The sequence below is a fragment of the Sinohyriopsis cumingii genome, chromosome 17 (assembly GCF_028554795.1).
Source record: "Sinohyriopsis cumingii isolate HCF-2022 chromosome 17, ASM2855479v2, whole genome shotgun sequence".
Classification (NCBI taxonomy): domain Eukaryota; kingdom Metazoa; phylum Mollusca; class Bivalvia; order Unionida; family Unionidae; genus Sinohyriopsis; species Sinohyriopsis cumingii.
In genome coordinates, this window is record NC_142977.1 from 102,604,428 (window position 1) to 102,626,726 (window position 22,299).

At 34.8% G+C, this 22,299-nt stretch overlaps 1 protein-coding gene across 1 annotated transcript in view; it reads left to right on the plus strand.

Moving 5' to 3' along the window:
• The window catches only part of LOC149779573 (uncharacterized), a 41,470-nt gene extending 25,884 nt beyond the window's left edge, over positions 1 to 15,586 (plus strand). The window contains exons 5-8 of the mRNA XM_089940319.1: positions 905 to 989; positions 6,626 to 6,813; positions 8,134 to 8,278; positions 13,939 to 15,586. Of these exons, the coding sequence (XP_089796445.1) occupies positions 905 to 989; positions 6,626 to 6,813; positions 8,134 to 8,278; positions 13,939 to 14,055 (535 nt within the window). The 3' untranslated portion in view covers positions 14,056 to 15,586. The remainder of the gene's footprint in view (positions 1 to 904; positions 990 to 6,625; positions 6,814 to 8,133; positions 8,279 to 13,938) is intronic.
• The last annotated feature ends 6,713 nt before the right edge of the window (positions 15,587 to 22,299 follow it).

A 22,299-nucleotide genomic window follows, 5' to 3' on the forward strand; every position in this document is an offset into this window, starting at 1 on the left:
AGAGGACAGGGTTATGTGCCCGAATATCCTGGAAATGAAGGCCATAATTAATGGCTTACATGGTAGAATCTGCTTTGCAGAAAATTGTGTTTAAATTGTCAGACAATTTATTTTGTGGACTTGAACAGCACTTTCAACATAGTAATGGCTATATTATTGCCAGGGAAATGGGAGATAAGTGTCTTTCCCAAGGATACACCAAAGCAGCTGACCTGTGCTGGCCATCAAACAATCACGATGCAGGTCTTTCATCCCTGTCCTGACAGACTTTGTCTTCTTGGTTGACTCTTGCCTGGAAAACTGTGCACAAAGAAATTACATGTTGCATCATTTATGGTTATCCCTCGGTTGTGATGCATGTTTGTTAGGAGGGTCTGTATCATTAAAATGTCCATCGGGTTTATATAGTAGGGGTTGGATTCTCTTGCATTTTCCCCACATTATTTTTCTAATGTAAATGTGATTGAGTAATGTATTTGACAGAGATAGTACATTTTTATTGTAAATTTTCTTTCTCCAAGAATATTTATCCAACCTCACTTTGAGTAAGTCCTACACCTTGGCTCTCCTACTATCACTCAAATACCTAACTGATACAGGGGAGGTAATTATGATGGTATATCAGGAGAGTTTCTGCCCATAGATGCTCATATTATAATAGATGGGTAAGACAAATTAGTCATCATTCTGGGACGGAGGCATTTGGAAGGTAGTGGGCATTAAAATCCTAATGTAAATGTGATCAGAGAAATATGATTTACTTTCAAAATGTCCTTTCTTTTAGCTACCTTTCTGTACCTTTCAGACATATCCACACATATTCCACAATGCATGCATCATATTGTGTAATCCTAAATCAAGAAGGACTGTTTTACTTCTAAAATAATATTCATTTTATTTTCAGGCGAGAACTGCTGTGGTACTATCAAGATGGATGTAGTTTCGTTTTTCCTGATGCATGGGATGATTTTATAAAACCAATTCCTGTGGTATTTATATATAAATTTCTATATCTGTAGAGGTTCCATGTTAGTAAATACTACAGCTCTCTGATGTTATATCCTTGTTATAAATTCCTCCATTATAATAATATTCTGGATATAATGCAGTACTACTATGGACCCAGCAACCAAATTTAAACCATTACATTTGTATTCATGTAACAAATGTATGGTAATAGTGGTAGATAGAATTATAATTATATTATAATTTATTTTTTTCCTAGTAGGATATTATTATTGTAATCATTCCTGTTATATCATGGCTCAATAAATGTGTGGTTATGGCTGTGCAGTGGTCCCCCTCATGAACAGCACACACCCCAACCCCTGGCCAGTGGTCATCTGTTTTAGAAGGTAGGAATCCCATATCACCAATGAGTTTATAATCAAATGTATGTACACCTCAAGTACAAACACACCACTAACATGACCAGCAGTCGTTATTTTAGTGCAAAACTGTCAAATGCACCCCTCGCAAACAGCAATGGTTGTTTACAGTTTGAAATCTCGATAATATATTTTAATTTCTTAACTCAACACATTCACATTTGTTCCAATATGCTGATAAAGTAACTTTAATCCATGCAGAGAGGAAAGTTATCCTATATCCTTACTGCCGTGTGTTCCTGGATGTTAACTTTTGTCACTTTAATAATTACTTGCAATTATTGCCACAAATAATTATCAAGATTAGAAAAGCTAAACACGGAAAGGCACAGTATAGGCCAGCTAAAGTCAGCATGACATCCACTCAACATTGTAAAATGGTATTATCCTTACTGGCCTCCCGCTCATACGAAATGTACTTAACTGGGTACCAGACTTGAAGAAAAGATAGGAAAAAGTTGATCACATGACAAGCTCACTTACTTTGTAAAAACTGGGTAAGGTATACTGAAAATATGTCAGAGACTAACAAGTATGTTGACAATTTTGTTTTAAATTTCCATCAGTCATTAGCTGGAAAAATATCTTGCTCAGATTTATAGCATTTTAACACCATTTTATATCCATTACATTATTTGAAAAAAAAAGAACTATCTTGAGACGAAATAATATAAAATATCTTGGCTTAAGAGAAACTTGCTTCTCCCCCCACCAGTTAAATGGTCAGTACCTGATGTATGGATCAAATTGCTATATAAATTGTAATCTAAAAACTAAGACATTGTGCTGACACTAGAGAGCTTATTGATAAAAGAGAAAGTGTTGATACTGAAGCCTACACTTCACTAGCAACATTATTGATATTAAAAGCATGGGAAACTTTGAGTGGGATGCCAACACCCAGGCAAGATATCTATCAGAGAGATCCAGTAAACATTAAACACACTTACTAGAGGAACAAAATATTCAGATGACTTCAGAATTTATGCAAATTTAAAGCAGAAAACAATTGCTTTTCTCAAAATCTTAGGATGATTCACAGTCTTTCAAAGGAAAACACATAGTTTAGTAACATACACTAGTAAATAACTTTTTTAAAAATGACCTTTTTAAAATCTAACATGTTTTGAAAAGTTACATTTCTTATGAATATTTTTTACAACATTCCATTTGGCCACCATCTTAGCATCCATGAATAGTGTCAAACATGATTAAATGGTCATCGGTATACATTTATTTTGTACTAATCAAAATGTATGTAGGATGAATGAAACTTTTGTAAATCTAAAAAGAAATTCTCATGAAAAATGCAAATATGCAGTTAATATCGTTATGATTACTTGGGAACATTCCTTACCAACATATGAGTATGTAACAGTGGAAAGGTACCATGTTATGGAAACAAAAACTGTGGTAAACCAATATACTGGTAATACAGCACACCTCTAAATTAGACCAAACAAAGTGAGAGGGGGAGAACACTGATCACTGCTGAGAAATTTGATGTCAGAAAGATTCAAATAAACATCATCAATATACATTCACCTACAGTGAATGGCGAAATGGAATTGACGGACGTACTGGGATAGTTACAACCATTTTTATGCCTGGATTTTACTGACTAGGTAGTTTTGCATCACAATTGATGATTATTCATATTTTGGAGAAAAAAAACAAAAACATTGATATTAGTTTTATCTCATCAAATCCATAACCTGATAATATTCCTGTGATTTTTAAATATTAATATTAATATATATAAAAATTAGTTACACCTTTCATACTTTACATGCAGTTATTCACATCTATGTGATAACCCTCTAGAAAGGCCACCCCTCTTATAAGGCCACTTTATTACTGCCAAATGGGTTGCATTATAAGAGGGGGACCACTGTACTGCAGTCTGGTACACACCGATTTTCTTGCTGTACCACAGTTCAGTACATAATGCAGTCAACGGTTGTAGACCCCCATTTGCCACATTATATTGAGGGAAAGCATTAGTCAATGGTTATAGACCCTCATTTGCCACATTATATTGAGGGAGAGCTGTATACAATGGGTATAGACCTCCAATTGCCACATTATATTCAGGGAGAGCTGTAGTCAATGGTTATATACCCCCAATTGCCACATTATAATGAGGGAGAGCTGTGTTCAATGGTTATATACCCCAATTGCCACATTATATTGAGGGAGAGCTGTATTCAATGGTTATATACCCCAATTGCCATATTATATTGAGGGTGAGCTGTAGTCAATGGTTATATACCCCCAATTGCCACATTATAATGAGGGAGAGCTATATTTGAGTTGGCTTTTTTAGTATGTCTCAAAACAATCATTTAAACCACAATAGACATGCTGTTTCATATGATTGATTAGTTTATTCCATAAAAAACAGAAATTATATCACATTTTTCCAATTTTGTATCACTTATTTAAGTAGTCACTATCTTATTTAATATTTCCTACAAAAATGAACCCACGGGTTTTAAAGTTCTTTTGCATCAGTGATGATATGTTATTCAGCTTCAATGCAGATGATAGAAAGCACAACTAAATTCATTGTTTCGTTCAATTTCTTTCTCTTTTGATAAAATAAGCTCTCTAAAGCACCATTCCCTATTTCTTGTTAAATCATTTCAAGAATATTGATCGGCTGTTTTTAAAATGTTACATATCAGCTTGTGTAGTATAATAGATATTATCCATGGAGATAATTTTCAAAGGTTAATAGAGATATGCTCAGATAAATGATAAAACTTTACAGTCCATGTAAATCCCTCTAATTTAGCAGTGACTTTGTGTCAACAAAAAAATTCCCTGCAGCAAACACTTGTTTATCAGAGATATGTAAAAAGTTTCATAAAGGGAAGTGTGGACATTTAAGATTAGACTGTACCAAATATGCAGTGTTTAGGAGGAAATTTCCATGCTGTGCTTAAAAAATGTTGATCTGTGCAAATCTTCCTGAGATACAAGTGCATCATAATAAGGTATTTTTTCATAAGCATGGATACCTTTGCAACAGGAGCATATAACATAGAGACTTGTGTAAAGGAAAACTGAAGAGTTACTCATTCCTTAAAATTAGGTCACAGTTACCTACTTTTTGTGTGACTGTGTTACAGTCTTTAGGATGCATCCACTTACACCCATTATCTGGATTGTTACCCAGTCACACAAACAGCCCTTGATAAGTTACACTCATTTTAGAAAAAATTACCTCAGCAATGAACATTGTTTCCAGTTAATGCATGTATTTCAAAGTTGTGTCCATCTAGTGCAGCACTTCAGGCAGATAGAAACAGTCTCTCAATGCAGACTCCTAGGTTATTTTTAGACCAGGTAAACATTTTCACCTTTCACTTGTTAATGAATCAGGAAATTATGAACTCTACCATGCATCTAAAATTGTATTTATGCAAAACGAAGAAACTTGTTTTTTTCTTTTATTATGTGCATGCATCAGATACTGTATTGGAAATGAGAGAGTCATAATCTGTTTGGGAAAGCACCTGCCATGATAACTCAGATCTTGAAACCTGTTGTTTATGCTTCATTTTATATTGGCTTTATTTATTTATTTATTTATTTATTTATTTATTAAATGATTATTTTTATTTATTAGAATATCATATCAACATTTCTTTTTTTTTCCCTCAGTTTGCCTTACATGTAACATAGCTGAACACTAAAGTTCTGTTTTGTTTTAATCTGTTTCCAGTAAGGACAAAATAAAGCCACAGGCTTCACATGTAAAGCAGTGGACATCTGTCTTTGATGATTATGGTATTGCTTTGCTTTGAAGTAATGTATATACTTGATTATAAGACGAGTCCAACTTGATTATAAGACGAGTCCAACTGCAAACAACATAGACCATGTTCAGACATTACATAATGCAATTGCAGATCAGGGTGTATGTTGTTTGTTCTATTGATTACTCCTAACAAACTGCAGATATGCAGATCACCTGGTGCATTATGTTATGGCAAATCTGGGTCTGTGCAATTTGCAGATGTACTTGATTTGTAAGCAAGGATATACAGCTATGTTGCTTTTAAAGCAAGGTTGGAAAGAGTTCACATCTGTACTAATGCCCTCCTCTTCTAACCATAGTTTTCAAAGACCTCTACTGTCAGCTTGCCATTTACTACATTCATATATAGTAATGTAATTACCATATACCATATTCATATCCAATCATGTAATTACCATATTCTATATTCATATACAATCATGAAATTATCATATTCCTTATTTATATACAGACATGAAATTACTGTATTCCTAATTCATATACAGTCATGAAATTACCATATTCCATATTCATAAACAGTCATGTAATTACCATATTCCATATTCATATAGTCATGAAATTACCATATTCCATATTCATATACAGTCATGAAATTACCATATTCCATATTCGTATAGTCATGAAATTACAATATTCCATATTCATATACAGTCATGAAATTACCATATTCCATATTCATACATAGTCATGTAATTACCATATTCATATAGTCATATAATTGCCATATTCATATAGTCATGTAATTACCATATTCATATACAGTCGTGAAATTACCATATTCCATAGTCATATACTGTCATGAAAGTACCATATTCCATATTCATATAGTCATGTAATTACCATATTCCTTATTCATATACAGTCATGAAATTACCATATTCCATATTCATATAGTCATGTAATTACCATATATACAGTCATATAATTACCATATTCATATATAGTCATGTAGTTACCATATTCATATAGTCATGTAATTACCATATTCATATAGTCATGTAATTACCATATTCATACAGTCATGTAATTACCATGTTCATACACAGTCATGTAATTACCATATTCATATAGTCATGTAAGTACCATATTTATATACAGTCGTGTAATTACTACAGTCATGAAAACCCTTATTTCATGTCCACTGTGCAGGTTTTGATAACCGACAGTATGTGTACTTCGATGGCTTAGATCTTGACGTAAAGTTATAAGTGTAGTGGAGGAAACCAGAAAACCTTGAGGAGGCCACCAACTATGCATGGACAACCACAAAATGCATGCCAGAAACAGAGAGCAAACCCTCGACTGTTGAGGTGTAAAGTAAATGTGTTAACACTATACTGTCAAAGCCTGTCTAGGTTGCAGTGTTGGCAGAAATAAATAAAACATATCATCACACATTTCTCCTACACAGGTGGAGAGACACGACTTAATGAGTGCATACTACAGGCGACTTACAAGTCCTGATGCAGCCATACAACTTGAGGCTGCCAAAGCATGGAGTACATGGGAGATGGCCACATCCCGGCTCATCCAAGATCCACAACTGCTAAGTAAGGTGGAGGCAGACACCTGGGCACTACAGTTTGCTCGGATAGAGTGGTTTGTATTTAGAGACTTTCATGTACCACTTACCTTATTACTGTAGGAAGACATAGTCTAGCCTCTGCTCAGAGCTGCACGTTCGGTGGTTAGTTCTTAATATAGTAAAACATATTTAAAATGAACTTGATACATTGAAAATGTCTTATTTTGACATAACAACGATACACAACTGATCACTTTATAATTTGCTGAGCCCATCAGTAATCATCTTTTCCATCTGTCTGTCCATTCACACTTTTTGTAACCACCATAGTTTTGCGACCCCAATACATAATTGGTGGCCATCAGTTAGACTAATTGCCTATTACATGTATATGGGCCTTTTAAAGATTTCATCTTTTCAGGTCTGATTTTGATGAAGTTATTGCCCTATTTTAAATCTCGTGTACAGCAGATTCTTGTAACTAACAGGAACCATACAAAATATTTTTATGCAGTATGATGCGTACATTCTCTTATTGATATATACTATCTCCTTTGGCTTTGTGTTATCAACTACATTTTTAGTGTCTATTTGGTCCTCAGTGAAAATGGTGCCAGTTTGATGGGTGGGTGGGGGTGGGTGCTTAAAAGAAGAAATGGACTTGGATTACCAGAAATTAGTTTTGACTACTAGAGCATGTATAGTTGTGGGTTCGTAAGATAAGGATCAAATCCATGGGGTTGTAAGAAGGGGATCACTGTAATCACAAAGTTGTTTTCAATGGAGAAGAGGTGGAGTATATTTTTGGGAGCAAGTAGCCTTGGGAGTATATTTTTGTCTCTGAATGTTGCTTTAAGGAATAATACAAGTTTAGATGACTTATTAATGGAACTGATTTTATTGTGGCTTAAGGAATAATACAAGTTTAGATGACTTATTAATGGAACTTTGTTTAGATGTCTTATTAATGGAACTGATTTTATTGTGGCTTAAGGAATAATACAAGTTTAGATGACTTATTAATGGAACTGAGTTTAGATGTCTTATTAATGAAACTGATTTTATTGTGGCTTAAGGAATAATACAAGTTTAGATGTCTTATTAATGAACTGATTTTATTGTGGCTTAAGGAACAATACAAGTTTAGATGACTTAATAATGGAACTGATTTTATTGTGGCTTAAGTGAATCTCATACTCTCATATCTTTATATTTGTTTGGCTCCCTCCTGGAGACATATGCAGGATGACTTGAAATTATATGACTGGACATAATGTTGGCATTTCCAAGTGAAAATCAAGTATTCACAATGCATACTCAATAGTAAACAATATATATTATTATTTATTAATAAAATATATATGATATTTTCAATCGTTTCATTTATGTTTCAGTCATTTTTTTATCCACGGTGGATTTTTTGAGTCAGACACTCAGCTTCTGGATAATGTACACAAGATAAAGCATATCCCGACTACCATTGTTCAAGGTCGATATGATATGGTTTGTCCCATGGACACGGCATGGCAGCTTCATAAGGTAGATATTTTTTTTTATATTAAAAAAACACCTGTATTGACTCCTCATCTAAGGGTGGCAGCACTCAGTCTGATATGGCATAATGGAAAATCAAATGAATTGCTGACCAATCAAATCACTAGCTAGGTGTGAATCATTCTGTAATGACATGTGATAAGAGTACAGGCATTTGATCAAGTAAATGACCTATGTAGAATACACAAAACCCTTATAAACCTACCCTGATCAGTCAATTTTGTTTATTCCACCACCTTTATTTGATTCAAAAGACCTAATTAACATGATAACAGATTAGTGCAACAATACAACAAATGCTTCTGCTAGTCCAATATCAAAACACAGTCAGCACTTAATTAGGTTCTCTGAGAAATGCTTGTGGACATAACTGTTCCAGTAGATTGACACATTTTATGTTTAATTACAAGAGGACACACCGCATTTATGATGATTACACTTAAAAGGAACTAAAAGATAGAACTAGAACACAAATTTCTAGTGATGAAAAACTTATCTAAGTGGTATTTATTTATTAAAGTACTACCTCCACAAGGTGTAAGTGACATTTTCATTGACCAAAATTTCATTGAATATCGTTAATTATCGTGCACTAAGAAAGTCATTTGGAAAGAAAATGGAAGATATTTTATTAATTCTTTTTAAAATTGATATTTCATAATGTTAATTAAAATTTCCACGTGCTATCTACTGTTTTCAATGATAAAACAAGCAATATATAAAAGTTTCCATTACCAGTTTTGATCTCAATTTTCTTTAAGTTCAACAAATAGGGATACATTTTTGGGGTATCTTCTGGTTTTAAAAATGGGATCCACACTTGACCTCGCATTAATAGAAGGTTTGCGAGTTATCAAGGGAGTGGTGTACATGTATGATGCCTTTTTTCCCCAGTGTTAGAAAGCCATAAGTGCACTCAGTATCATCTTAGATGACATCATTGTGCTTAATGACATCATGAATGTCTGCATTTCTTCTAGTGATATTAATATTGAAAATACAAATTTTCCAAGCTTCTTAATGGTAATCTTTGTTTACAATAATTTTTGGTTGGTAAATTGTTGTGGTCTTTCTAATGCCCTAAAAATAATCAGTGATGCTCCATTTCTGTAGGTACATAAATACCCATGATATGCCAACAGTTTTTTTCCACTTCTCATTCCTTGGTTAGAAATGAGAAGAAAAAAACAATCCATCAGATGCATTGTTGTGGGATAGATAACTTCCACGCTTAGAAATAAGCAGATTTCACTGTGTGGACTAGGGAAATGTACACTTTTGGGATCATAATTTGTTGGCAGTCACTGGCAAAGCTTTGTTCAGCCTACAAATTCTGATCCTCATTTAGGAATTCCTATCCCATACCGTTGTATATAATTGCTTCTGTTAATGCAACTTTAACAACACTTTACCAAATTTTTAATTCAATAAAAAAAATTCTCCAATTATAAGCCACCATCCACCCACTACCAACTTGCAAATATTATAAAAGCTGGCCTCTTGGCTTCCTGGAAGAGAAAAGCTTTAATGTATACATTTTCACACCTTTACAACTGTAACATTTTTTCTGCCAGGTTTCATGAAATTTTCTTAGTATAAAGCGTTCCGTCAGTAAAAAGAAATACCCTCACTGTATTGCAGCCCCTCTTATAAAATTGATATTGTGGTTAGGGATTCCACTGAATTGTTTAAAATTGCAGCTTGAATTATTTCACTTATCATTCTTGACTACTAAGAATCAGTTATATAGTTTCACATTATTAACAGATCAGATATCTTGTTTGTGTGTTTTACTCCACTACAATGACACTTCCTTGTTGGAACATCCCTCATTATAAGGTTCTCTCACTATAATATGGGTCACTTGTATGACTTCCATGAAATTTGGTATACACAGGTAACAGTAGTATTTTGCTTAAAAAGTCATGTATCATTTGCTAATGTTTAAAAGATATACCCCAGTTTTGAAGGATTATTATTTTTATGACAGTATGTATTTGGCACATTCCTCATTTTTATGATTGGTTTGTGATGCCATTTAGTACCAACTACTTTACAAACAAACAGAAGTCAAATGTCTGGTCCAAAATTCCATTCTGTAATGTGTGTTGAAATCTGTCAGTAAATTATCTTGATACAGTACTTCCTCATTATAATGTTCATGGGAGTTAAAGAATATACTGCCTTACGTAGACCACCTTATAATGATGTAGATAGTTGCCTCATTATATTGCTGTCAATGAATCCATCGAGTATACTGCTTTATGGTAAGACCACCTTATGATGTACAAAGTCCCTTGTTATAACAATGTACCTTTTAGTCATAGAGTATACTGTCTTATAGTGAGACTGGCGTATAATGATGTACATAGTTCCCCATTATAGTGCTATCCATAGGAGTCAGAGTATACTGCCTTTTAGTTAGACTGCCATATAATAATGTACGAAGCCCCTTGTTAACACTGTAACTGGGAGTCATAGAATATACTGTCTTACAGTGAGACTGGCTTATAGTGATGTACATCCATGGGAGTCAGAGTATACTGCCTTACATAGACCACCTTATAATAATAATGTAGATAGTCCCCTCATTATAGTGTTGTCAATGAATCCACAGAGTATACCGCCATATGGTGAAACCACCATATAATGATGTGCATAGCCCCTCATTATAACACTGTACATGGGAGTCATAGAGTATACTATCTTATGATGAGGTACATAGTCCCTCATTATAACACTGTACATGGGAGTCATAGAGTGTACTATCATATAATGATGTACATAGTCCCTCATTATAATGTTGGCCATGGGTTTCAGGGTATACTGTCATACAGGGAGACTAGCTTATAATGATGTGCATAGTCCCTCGTTATAATTTTGTCCAAGTGAGTCTAAGTATATTGCCTTACATAGACCACCTTATAATAATAATGAGGACTTTGTATAGCGCCTAATCTTTAGAAGCTGTAAGCACTTTACAACTTTAGACAACACCTATAAGATAAGAAACATAATAATATTATTACAAAAACAATCAACATGAAATTAGAAAAACATTAAAAAAAATAAAATAAAAAACATGCTGAGAATATTTCAGGTAGGAAACATTATTAGGTCTTTAAGTTTGTTCTTGCTGTTGAAATAAGTGAGTTTTAAGAGCCCTCTTGAATGTGATCACTGTGTCTTTGTGTCTGAGTTCAGTGGGCAATTCATTCCACATTGCTGGGCCCTGGTATGCAAAAGAATGTTGTCCATATGACTTTGTTTTCATACTTGGAATAATGAGTATACGATTGTCAGAAGAGGAGCTTAAGTATCTTGCTGGTGTGTACACATGGGTTAATGTAGATAGTCCCCTCATTATAGTGCTGTCAATGAATTCACGCAGTCTACTGCCTTATGGTAAAACCACCATAATGATATCCAGAATTGTGTTATAATGAGGGGCTTATATGGAGGGATTGTTATATAAAAGACAACTCATGTGGACATAAAAACCAACTGTGTGTCATATGTGCTTTCAAAATGCCTATAAAGAACACTATACCTTGTAAAAAAATTATAATTGTGAAATTTATCATGAATGATGGATAAGTACATTAAGCTTCAGGAAGAAGCCTTATATTTAAGATATCAGTCAGGTTTCATTGTGGTTAATTCTTTAGAAATCCTGTTTGATTTGTTTTTAAATGGTATTAGCAATAATAACTGCTTGCTAAATCTCAAAATTTTGTTCTGGAAATGTCCTGAATAATTGATAAAGAGAGTTCCTTTTTTTGATTTGGGTTTCAATAATTGTAAACATCTTTTTCTGTGTTAACATGGACATTACATATTCAATAATCCTTGAATGTTGAAGGCTTGTGTAATGTGGGATTTCAGCATTGGAAATACAGTATGAAATTATTAAAACTCCCAACAAGTAAAATGTATTTGTCGATTTGTGAAGCCATTTGCATTATTGTATCTTTCAGTGGAGCACAAAGTCCAATTGCAATGCCATTTAGAGCCCACTACTTAAATTTTGAACTGTTTAATTGGAATCGTTTGCTTACAACAGGTTTCACTAAGAGACCTTTTAGTCCTGGATCAGATTTATGTATGGTCTTTAACTTCAGATTGCCAAAATGCCATTCACTGATTCATAGTGCAGTGATATCGTGTTTAAATTCAGAATGCCAAAATGCCATTCACTGATTCATAGTGCAGTGATATCGTGTTTAAGTTCAGAATGCCAAAATGCCATTCACTGATTCATAGTGCAGTGATATCGTGTTTAACTTCAGAATGCCATTCACTGATTCACAGTGTAGTGATATCGTGTTTAACTTCAGAATGCCATTCACTGATTCATAGTGCAGTGATATCGTGTTTAACTTCAGAATGCCATTCACTGATTCATAGTGCAGTGATATCGTGTTTAACTTCAGAATGCCAAAATGCCATTCACTGATTCTTAGTGCAGTGATACCGTGTTTAACTTTAGAATGCCATTCACTGATTCATAGTGCAGTGATATCGTGTTTAACTTCAGAATGCCATTCACTGATTCATAATGCAGTGATATCATGTTTAACTTCAGAATGCCATTCACTGATTCATAGTGCAGTGATATCGTGTTTAAGTTCAGAATGCCAAAATGCCATTCCCTGTTAATAACACAAAGGAAGGGTTAAATACAAGAATAGATAGAAAAGAGAAATGAAAAAGCGTTATAGACTTATGGGGTTGTTGTGACAATGAAAAGTGGTGCATTTTGCTATTAAATGATTAAACTTGCTGCTTAAATTTTTATCACTCTAATTTTATTCAGAATTTATTAATTTGATCAGACATCAAAAAGCTTATGTAACTTACAAACTTGAACTAAAAAGGACGTACAACCCGCTTGCAATATTGATACCTATGTATGAGACATATGGTTATAGTTATACCATGTCTGACTTTTTGTACTTCTGTTTTCTTGAAAACTGCTTGGCAGAAATTAACCAAACTTGGTATATTAGTTGTCCATAATTATGATAACCTTGTGTAAGATGGGTCTAATTTCTTGCTTCCTCACCTGTCATCTCCAGAGAGGGGTTTAAAAAGCAATAGTACAAAAATTGCAGTTGACATATTCAAATATTAATTGAACTAAATTTGATACATGCGATCACATTATGAAGACACCTAATATGGTACAGCGTTTGGATTATGACCCAGGGTACGGTCTGGGGAGGAAGAGGGAGGTACAGTAGGTCTTGAGTGATAGTGTTTCGGATTAGGCATGTATGTATCAGGTTTAATGGCACATCAGCAGAGTAGTGTTTATATAGTGCAGATTAACTCTTCTCAAAATGTGCAGATAAAAAATAGCAAAAGGAGTTTTTTAAAAATAAGTGTGAATATTTGTGATGGTGAGCCATCGAAGTTGCAATAATCTTGCCTTGTCACATTGATATATTCCATGTATAATCTTGCCTTGTCACATTGATGCATTCCATGTAAAATATTGTCATGTCACATTGATACATTTCATGTATAACATTACCTTGTCATATTGATACATTCCATGTATAATCTTGCCATGTCACATTGATACATTTCATTTCATGAGAATTTTTTAAAAATTTGTACATGTATTTTGTTCAATCCTATAGAGATGGCCTGAGGCAGAATTTCACATTGTACCAGATGCTGGACACAGCAACAAGGAGATAGGAATTGCTTCCCTTCTTGTCCAGGCCACAGACAAGTACAAGACTCAGACAGTATAGCTCTTTACACCAGAAGAGGTTGCAATGAAGAAGATGGCAGGATCCATGTTTATAAAATGATGTTGATAGTAACATCTGTTCCAGTTAGCTATATGAATTAATGTTTTATGATAATTGATACCAATCAGTGCATTTTGAAGAACTGGGAATCATCATAATATAAATACGTCGGATGATTAATCAAATCTCAGTTTATATAATGTTCTGTTAATGTTTGCAGTATATGTCAGGGACATATTTATTTCATTGCATTTTAACTTTTAAAAAAAATATTGTTTAGGTTTGGATGCCTACTTGGACTTTAAATACATAAGTACAATACCATCCTTTTTTAAAACCTGCATAATCCTTTCTGTCCCGGCATTCTCCTTTATTCCCAAACTATTATTTTTTCCAGATAGACTGGTTATGCCCTGTTTATCCTTCTCCTCTCACAAATATCCTACCATCTACCCCAGATTTTATCTCCTGCTCAAATCTCCTCCAGCCTCCCTAATGCATCAAATCTCCCTTTTGCCCCACCCCCTGCCCTCTGTCCAAAACAATTGGAAATATTGCTCTAAATGCAGATCATTATGCTCTCTTATTCAAACTTTCTTCTTTAAATAATTACCTGCTTCCATCTTTATTTCATTGTAGCTGTCATTTTTAGTATCAGTTACAGTTTTTACAAAGTCAGCAGAAAATATGAAGTATTAAGTTTTTTCATCAACAAGAATGTCATAATATTAAAATATAACCTGTCCGACTTCAAAAAGAATTCCTGCTTATATTACTGAAGCACATGTAGATTGTGTTCAGTAGGTTGGTATTACAGTGCTTGGTTTGCTGTTCTTTTGTATGGACTGCTTAAGTGGCTTTAGCTGACAAAAGCCAACAGTTGATGGAGGTCACTGGCTGTGAACAATGCATAATCAAAAGAGTGGGGGTTCAAATCCTACCTTTGGATCACCCTGGGACAGAAAGGTGCTGTACTCCTGTTACCTCAGTACTAATCAACCTACATGTATTAAAATCCATTTTACTTAATATTTACTTCATATACATTTTTAAGGTAGGTAATCTGTGAAGAGTATGGAATAAGAATTCAGTGCTAGGCAAGCATTGGTCCATATGTTAAAAATTCCTATGAGAAATCTATAATATGTACATGTATTGTTTTCAGTTTTTAAAAATGTATTTGAATGCCATTCAGTAGAGTTGTTCAGTTCTTCTGCACTAATAGTGTTTGCTGTAACCTAACTTAACACAGCCTTAATATAATGCTGTTAGATCACTGTTTTGCATTTTTCTTTTTCTGTTGAAACTCCATTATGTATCAGTAATTGTTCAAAACCAGCATTTACAATGCATTTTACTCAAGTGCTTATATTTTTTCTTTGCAATTTAATGTGCATGAAAATGTCAGAATGATATATATATATATATACCAGCTGCATTGTCCACTTAATTTTAACAAATAAAATTTATCAGTATAAGAAAAAAGACTGGATAAAACACTGTCAGAAACAAATAAAGAAAGCAAAACATAGTGTTATTATTATTTCTAACACCAGCAAGACAAGATCTCTTAAGATATCTTGATAAAAAGTTGAAATATATAGTAATGGTTTGACATTGTTTCATTTGAATACCAGAACAGATGTAGATATGTAGCTTAAATAAAATTTTAAGATTGCTGATGCTGATGTACCTACCATTGTTACTGCCACTTCCATAAGATACTATTTTCTCACTATTTAAAGTTGAGATGATAATTAAATATTTGTCTTCATTGTTCCCTTGAATAATGAATAAGGATTACAGACTTATAGAAAGATTTTAGTTTTTGTCTCACCAACATTAATGCCGGTTTTGACATTAAGATTTTATGTCAGTAAAGGCTAATAGTACAGCTAGGCATCATCCATGTTGATTCTTGCATTTCTGGAAGGTATATTTCTGATCTCATTTTGATTAGACCTGGAATATGGGCTTATATTATCAGGATTTTGGATAAGTTCATTTGTGAACAACATCCGTGCATATTATTGAAGTGATCTTTCATGTGATTGGCTGAACATGTGACCATTTCTGGAAGCCATATTTTCTGATCTGGTTTTGATCAAACTTGGAATATAGACTTAAATCTTAAGTATCTTGGTTGAATTCAGTAATGAGCAAGATTGCCAGAAGTTTATCGTGGATCGGTGGTTCTTTCCAGTTTTTTTTTTCGGGTTCTTCCTCCACCATTTATACTTACTGCCATGCATAGCCTATATTGTGCTGAAAAATGGCATTAAACCCTATAACAACAAACAACAACCAGTCTGGATACCATGTTCCTGACCTGATTTTGATCAAATTTTGAATAAGGGCTTACATCAGGTTTCAGCTAAAATCGATAAAAAGTGAGATTGCCACTTATGAGGTAACTGTATCTGATTTGCTGAGCTAGTTACCATTCTGGAAGCCATATTCTCTGATCCGATTTTGATCAAACTTGGAATGTGGGCTTATATCATCAAGATCTGGGATGGGTTCAATAATGAGCACCCTTATTGCCAAGAAGAAAGCCACATTTTGTCTGATTTTCCTCATAATTGGAACATGAGCTTTATTGGGCCAAGACCTTGCAAAAGGTTAATAATGAGCATGATCTATGATTGTCCATGTGATTGGCTGAAGTTTCTCCTTTGAATAAATTGCCTGAACACATTAACAATAGGAAAATAAATGCAGCTACCTCCCATATCCAGCCTTACTGAAAAGAAAACAAAAATTCAACTTTTCTGCCTCTCAGTCGTTTTGACAAAGGGAAGAAACTCTTACCCTTTGCCTACCCTTACTACTGCTAGGTTGCTACCCATAGCAGAGTTTTAAGCTTTTGCTGGGTGCTATCAACCACCAAACCTACCAGAATTCTTGAATGTCTTTGTGATTTCAACCCATCCATCCAGAAAGTTGGTATAGTAGTTTATAATAATGTATTTGCTACATGTTGGAATCATTCTTTTTCATTTTTGAGCATTGTTTATGTAAATCATTTATCAGTTGTGGACTTGTTTATCCTTACCTTGTGTTCCAACATGGTATTGTTGGTGCATGATGTTGGTTGTGTATTTACTTCATTTATTTTTGACTTGTTTTAAGTAATTGGTTTTCTTATTGTGATTTGTGAACACTTTTAGATTGTTATTTTCCAATTTGTCATCATTTCAGTTCAACAATTTCAACAAAACTTAGTTAAGTCCAGAAATTTAAAGCTAATGAAGACACAAGACATGTCTTGCTTGCATGAAGTGTTTATCATCCTCATCCTGCAGTATTTGCATAAAGGTCAAAAGGCATCTGACCTACTTTGTTGCTAAAAAGCATCAAAAATACAAGGCAAGAACTGCGATTTCTCAGGTGGGAGTAGAACATTTTGAGATTTCTCACCATCAATTGCTAGCATAGTAAGGAACATTGTGAAGGTTTCCTGCAATTATGCATACGATATCAACTGTGATGATTTCATTCAGCAGGTGCTGATAGAATCGTAAATGTAGCAGCTGCTCCTGGAAGCAATGATGCAGTTACAGGCCACAGGACAATTTTACTTCCATACATCCATCGCAGACCTCTATAGATGGTTTGGAGTTATCATCCCTTATCGAGGCAACCTAATCGGTGCAAGTCCCCCTGCATCTCAAATCATGGCCTTTGCACCTGTAAGCCTAGGCACAGGGGGACCTTCTTCAAGGGAGATAAATGTCACTATCCTTTCATGCCATATGCTACCTTACAGGTCCATCTGCTGACCAGCCCGTCCAGCTGGCTGTCTGACCATATCTATTGTCTAGTAACCAAATATCTGTCACTTTTGTGAGCCATGCTGCATACTAGCCAACAGTTCTATGGTATGTGGAGCTATATCTATCTGTCACTGCACATTCTGCAAGGGCAGTTCAAGAGCTGACAGCTCGGCCAACAGCCAAGCATACCAACCAGCTGGCAACTGAGTCAGCTGTCCAGCAGGCCCTCCATCACCCTCTCCAGCCAGCCATTCTGGCAAGAAAAGCTGTAGTATTTACTGACCCACTGATTCAACAGGTGTATATTGGTCATTGTTTATCAACTGGAGAGATACTGTGATACACTATGAGATGATGGCAATGCCACTGGGAATATTCTACATGGACCTGGGACTAGTGCTGGATGAAGACAACCTCCACACTGAGAGTGAGGACGACGAAAATGACTTAACATACACAGGTCTCATAAAGGACTAGATTGAGTTCAGCTTTAAAGTGGCTGTCAAGAAAATATTACATGTATCAGGTTTTGCTCCAAATGTCCACTAGTGCCATCTGCTAGCCAGGGCTAAGCCAGATTCAGTAGACTTGGAAGAGAAGGAGGAGCATTCCAACTTCCATCTTACAGCTGCAGTTTGTGCAGACAAAGGAAATATTAGAGCGTCTGTCAGATACAATCCATTATCTGGGCAATTCTAAGGCATTCATTTCAGAAGGCCAACTACCACTGACATTTTCTTAATGCCGGTATCGAACACATTTGGACACATTTATCACTGAGCTTCCAACTTTAGATAAAAATAGTGTAGTAGTTTGTCTCAGATGGGATGATGTCTTATTTCATAAATTGCAAAATTATCAGTAAAACTGGGGGAAAAAAGTATTGAATAAGGATTAGCCACATGTTATTTAACACAGAAGTGAAATTTAAATGCAGTTTCCTCCTAAAACCCATGAACAAAACTTGACCATCAGACTTTTCCTCATAGATTGCAACAAGAAAAAAAAAAACTCTTTAAAATTGGGTGTAACAAATACTGAATTAGTTTTTTAGCACAAAGTAGTGCAGTTTAAAATGTTAAAAACAAATCCGCTGTCTACACGGAGCAAACTTTAAATACCAACTTTAACATTGGACATTTTACAAGGATTATTAGCAATATTCAACATGATTTTGGTGTGTCTATAGACTTAATTCACACTGCTGTAATTGATTCATCTGTCAAAAGACATTGTCTTAGAAGTCATGTTAATAGCCTTAGTACATTTCAGTATTATCGATTATTAGAACATGGGCAGTTCAATCCACATGAATTCCACGACTGCATAGGATGCCTCACTATAGTTCCTTAGGGCACCTAATCTGACCTCTGTAAATACTTTTTGTACAGCAAAATTGTTTAACATAATTGAATAGAGTAAGAATTGGGTGCCCCTATTGTAGGACTACCAAACCCAAGTGTGAACTTGTACTGAAGTATCAACTACAATTTTATAAACTAGGTTTTCCTATTTTTCAATTCATTTTCTTTAAAGGATACATCTAATATAGCCATTTTCGTCGCTCGTCACTTGACCAAATACTGATTATTTAAAATTTGTCAACTTTATCAGTTTTTGATAATGCTTCCAGTAAATGATATTGAGCCTCATACACAACTGGAAATAGGAATCTAAAAGTGTTCCATATAAATGTTCAAAACATATTTAATAAAACTGATCTTATTGCATAAAAGCTAATGACATTATCGTGGTCAGTTAAATGTCACGACAAGACCAGTCATTTGGTAATTGATGGTCAGTTAAATGTCATGGTGAGACCAGTCATTGGTAATTGATGGTCAGTTAAATGTTGCGGTGAGACCAATCATTTGGTAATTGATGGTCAGTTAAATGTCACGGCGAGACCAGTCATTTGGTAATTGATGGTCAGTTAAATGTTGCGGTGAGACCAATCATTTGGTAATTGATGGTCAGTTAAATGTCACGGCGAGACCAGTCATTTGGTAATTGATAGTCAGTTAAATGTCATGGCGAGACCAGTCATTTGGTAATTGATGGTCAGTTAAATGTCATGGCGAGACCAGTCATTTGGTAATTGATGGTCACCTTAATGTCACAGCAAGACCAGTCATTTGGTAATTGATGGTCAGTTAAGTCACGGCGAGACCAGTCATTTGGTAATTGATGGTCAGTTAAATGTCACAGTGAGACCAGTCATTTGGTAATTGCACAATATCAACACTTAATTTTCAGTCTCCAGTGCATGCTAATAGAAACTGACATGGCGGTGGTGTTTTAATGTATGTAAAGAATCATATTCCATGTACTCAAAAGCAATCTGTATGTTCCAAACTTGGAGTTGACCTGACTTGAGATAAAGAATGTTAAGTCTTTTTCTATTCTGTTCCTTCAACATCGATCAAAAGTTTGATGGTTACAATTTAGTGGAAGTTTGTGCTGAGTAGAACGAACATTAATTATGGAATTTTAATGAAACCTGATGAGCAGGTTTATCTAGTAACTGAAAACATTAAAACAAAGCCATTAATTTTATCCCTTTCTGAAGACAGTCCTCATTCATCCACATTATCCACTTTTTTTATGAAATTCAAAAGCAAAATTGAAAAAGCTGTAGACTTTGTAAGCTAGTGTAGTGAACAAATAATCTAATTTATTGAGCCCTGTTTAAAACTAAGCAAAATGAAATCAGTATGGTTTGTAATGCTAAATTATGATATTTTCTTCCAAGCCAGCAAATAAATTAAACGGTAGTCTTATCCTAGAACTTTGTGGAAAATAGCCAAACAGCAACTTAAATAAAATCCTATTGAAGAGAAAGCACAATTATTTCAAAAGAAGCAAATCTGAAGGAAGAAAATTATTTTCTCACAAAACTCGGATTCCTAGATCTGCAGTCTACCTACTATATTCATATCCCCACAAAATGTACTCAATGCTTTGAAGTGTTGATATATTCAGAAGATGTGGACCTGATACAATTAACCCTAAACTATACGCTGGTCTACAGCTGAAATGCTTCCGAAATAAATGTAGTCAAACTTTGCTGATTCTGGGTCACTGAGAATGAACATGATGCTTAAAATTGCTGATTGGCTCTAGTTTTAAAGATTTGATATTGGATCAGTATATACGACCCTTGACATGGGAATGGTGAAGGAAAAGTGCGTTATAAAGGGAAGGGATCTCCATTTAAACCAGAAATGACTAAAATACATCTTTGCCTTTATCAATGAATAAATCTCTGACTGGGTTTGGACAGTACTTGCTTTTTTAGTCAAAACAATGAATGATGCAATATGAAGCTGGTATTGCGTCCTACATTATATGATTTGTATCATGTTATATCTAGAAGTCATGGATGATGCAACATCACTCTGCTGAACAAACTGCCCTATATCAGCTCTAGAAATCATACAGTGTCATGCTGTCTTATTTGTCAGTGGTTGATTTTGCAAAGGGACACATTTCTGTTAGCCAAAGTGAGCAGAGATGCCGCACACTTGTGTGAACAATGCAGAAAACTTCTGCTATGTTTGTGGTGAAAGGACTTCTGCATCACAAAAGCGCAGTATAACCACTATGGTTAAGAAAGCCTATCACATTTATTTTGGCTGCAAAACTGGAGATCAGGACAAGAGGTGGGCCTCACACAAATGCTGCAACAAATCTCTGCCAGTGGTTGAACAGGAAAAGGAAATCTATCCCTTTTGCAGTGCCAATGATTTGGAGAGAGCCAACAGATCATATCAGCAATTGTTACTTCTGCATGGAGCCTCCAGTTGGTTAAGGTGTCAAAAAAGAAAAAGTGGACTGTGTATTATCCAAATATTCCATCAGTTATATGCCCAGTACGCTATGGAGAAGGACTGCGTAACAAGAGGAAGAGGATGAAACTTCTAGTCCTGAACCATCAATGTCAAATGACTCATATTTTCTCCCATCCTCCTCCTCTGAACTACACCTCATAACACAAGGTAAAAAGAATGACCATGTTAGGGATTTGGAACTAACAAAGAAAAAGGCAGAGCTGTTGGGCTCCAGACTACAGCATTAGAATCTCCTGGCAGGTTATGTTAGGGTTTCCATGTTCCATGACAGTCAAAAGGATCTTGTCCCATTCTTCTTCATAGAAGGTAATCTTGTAGTCTGCAACTGTTCATTGATTCATCGAAGACAAGTCTTAAATCTGTTTTGCTGCATAATAGCAATGTTTTGCCATCAACTCCAGTTGATCATGTAATCCATATGAAGGAAACCCATGAAAACATGAAACAACTTTTGAGGTGCATAAACTATGACCAACATCTGTGGCAGTCTTATGGCAATTTGAAGGTTTTCTCCCTTGTTTGGTCTGCAGACTGGATACACAAAGTACTGCTGGGATAGTCATGTGAGAGTTTCCCACTACATTAAGAGAGAGAGACTGGCCACTCAGACAGTCGTT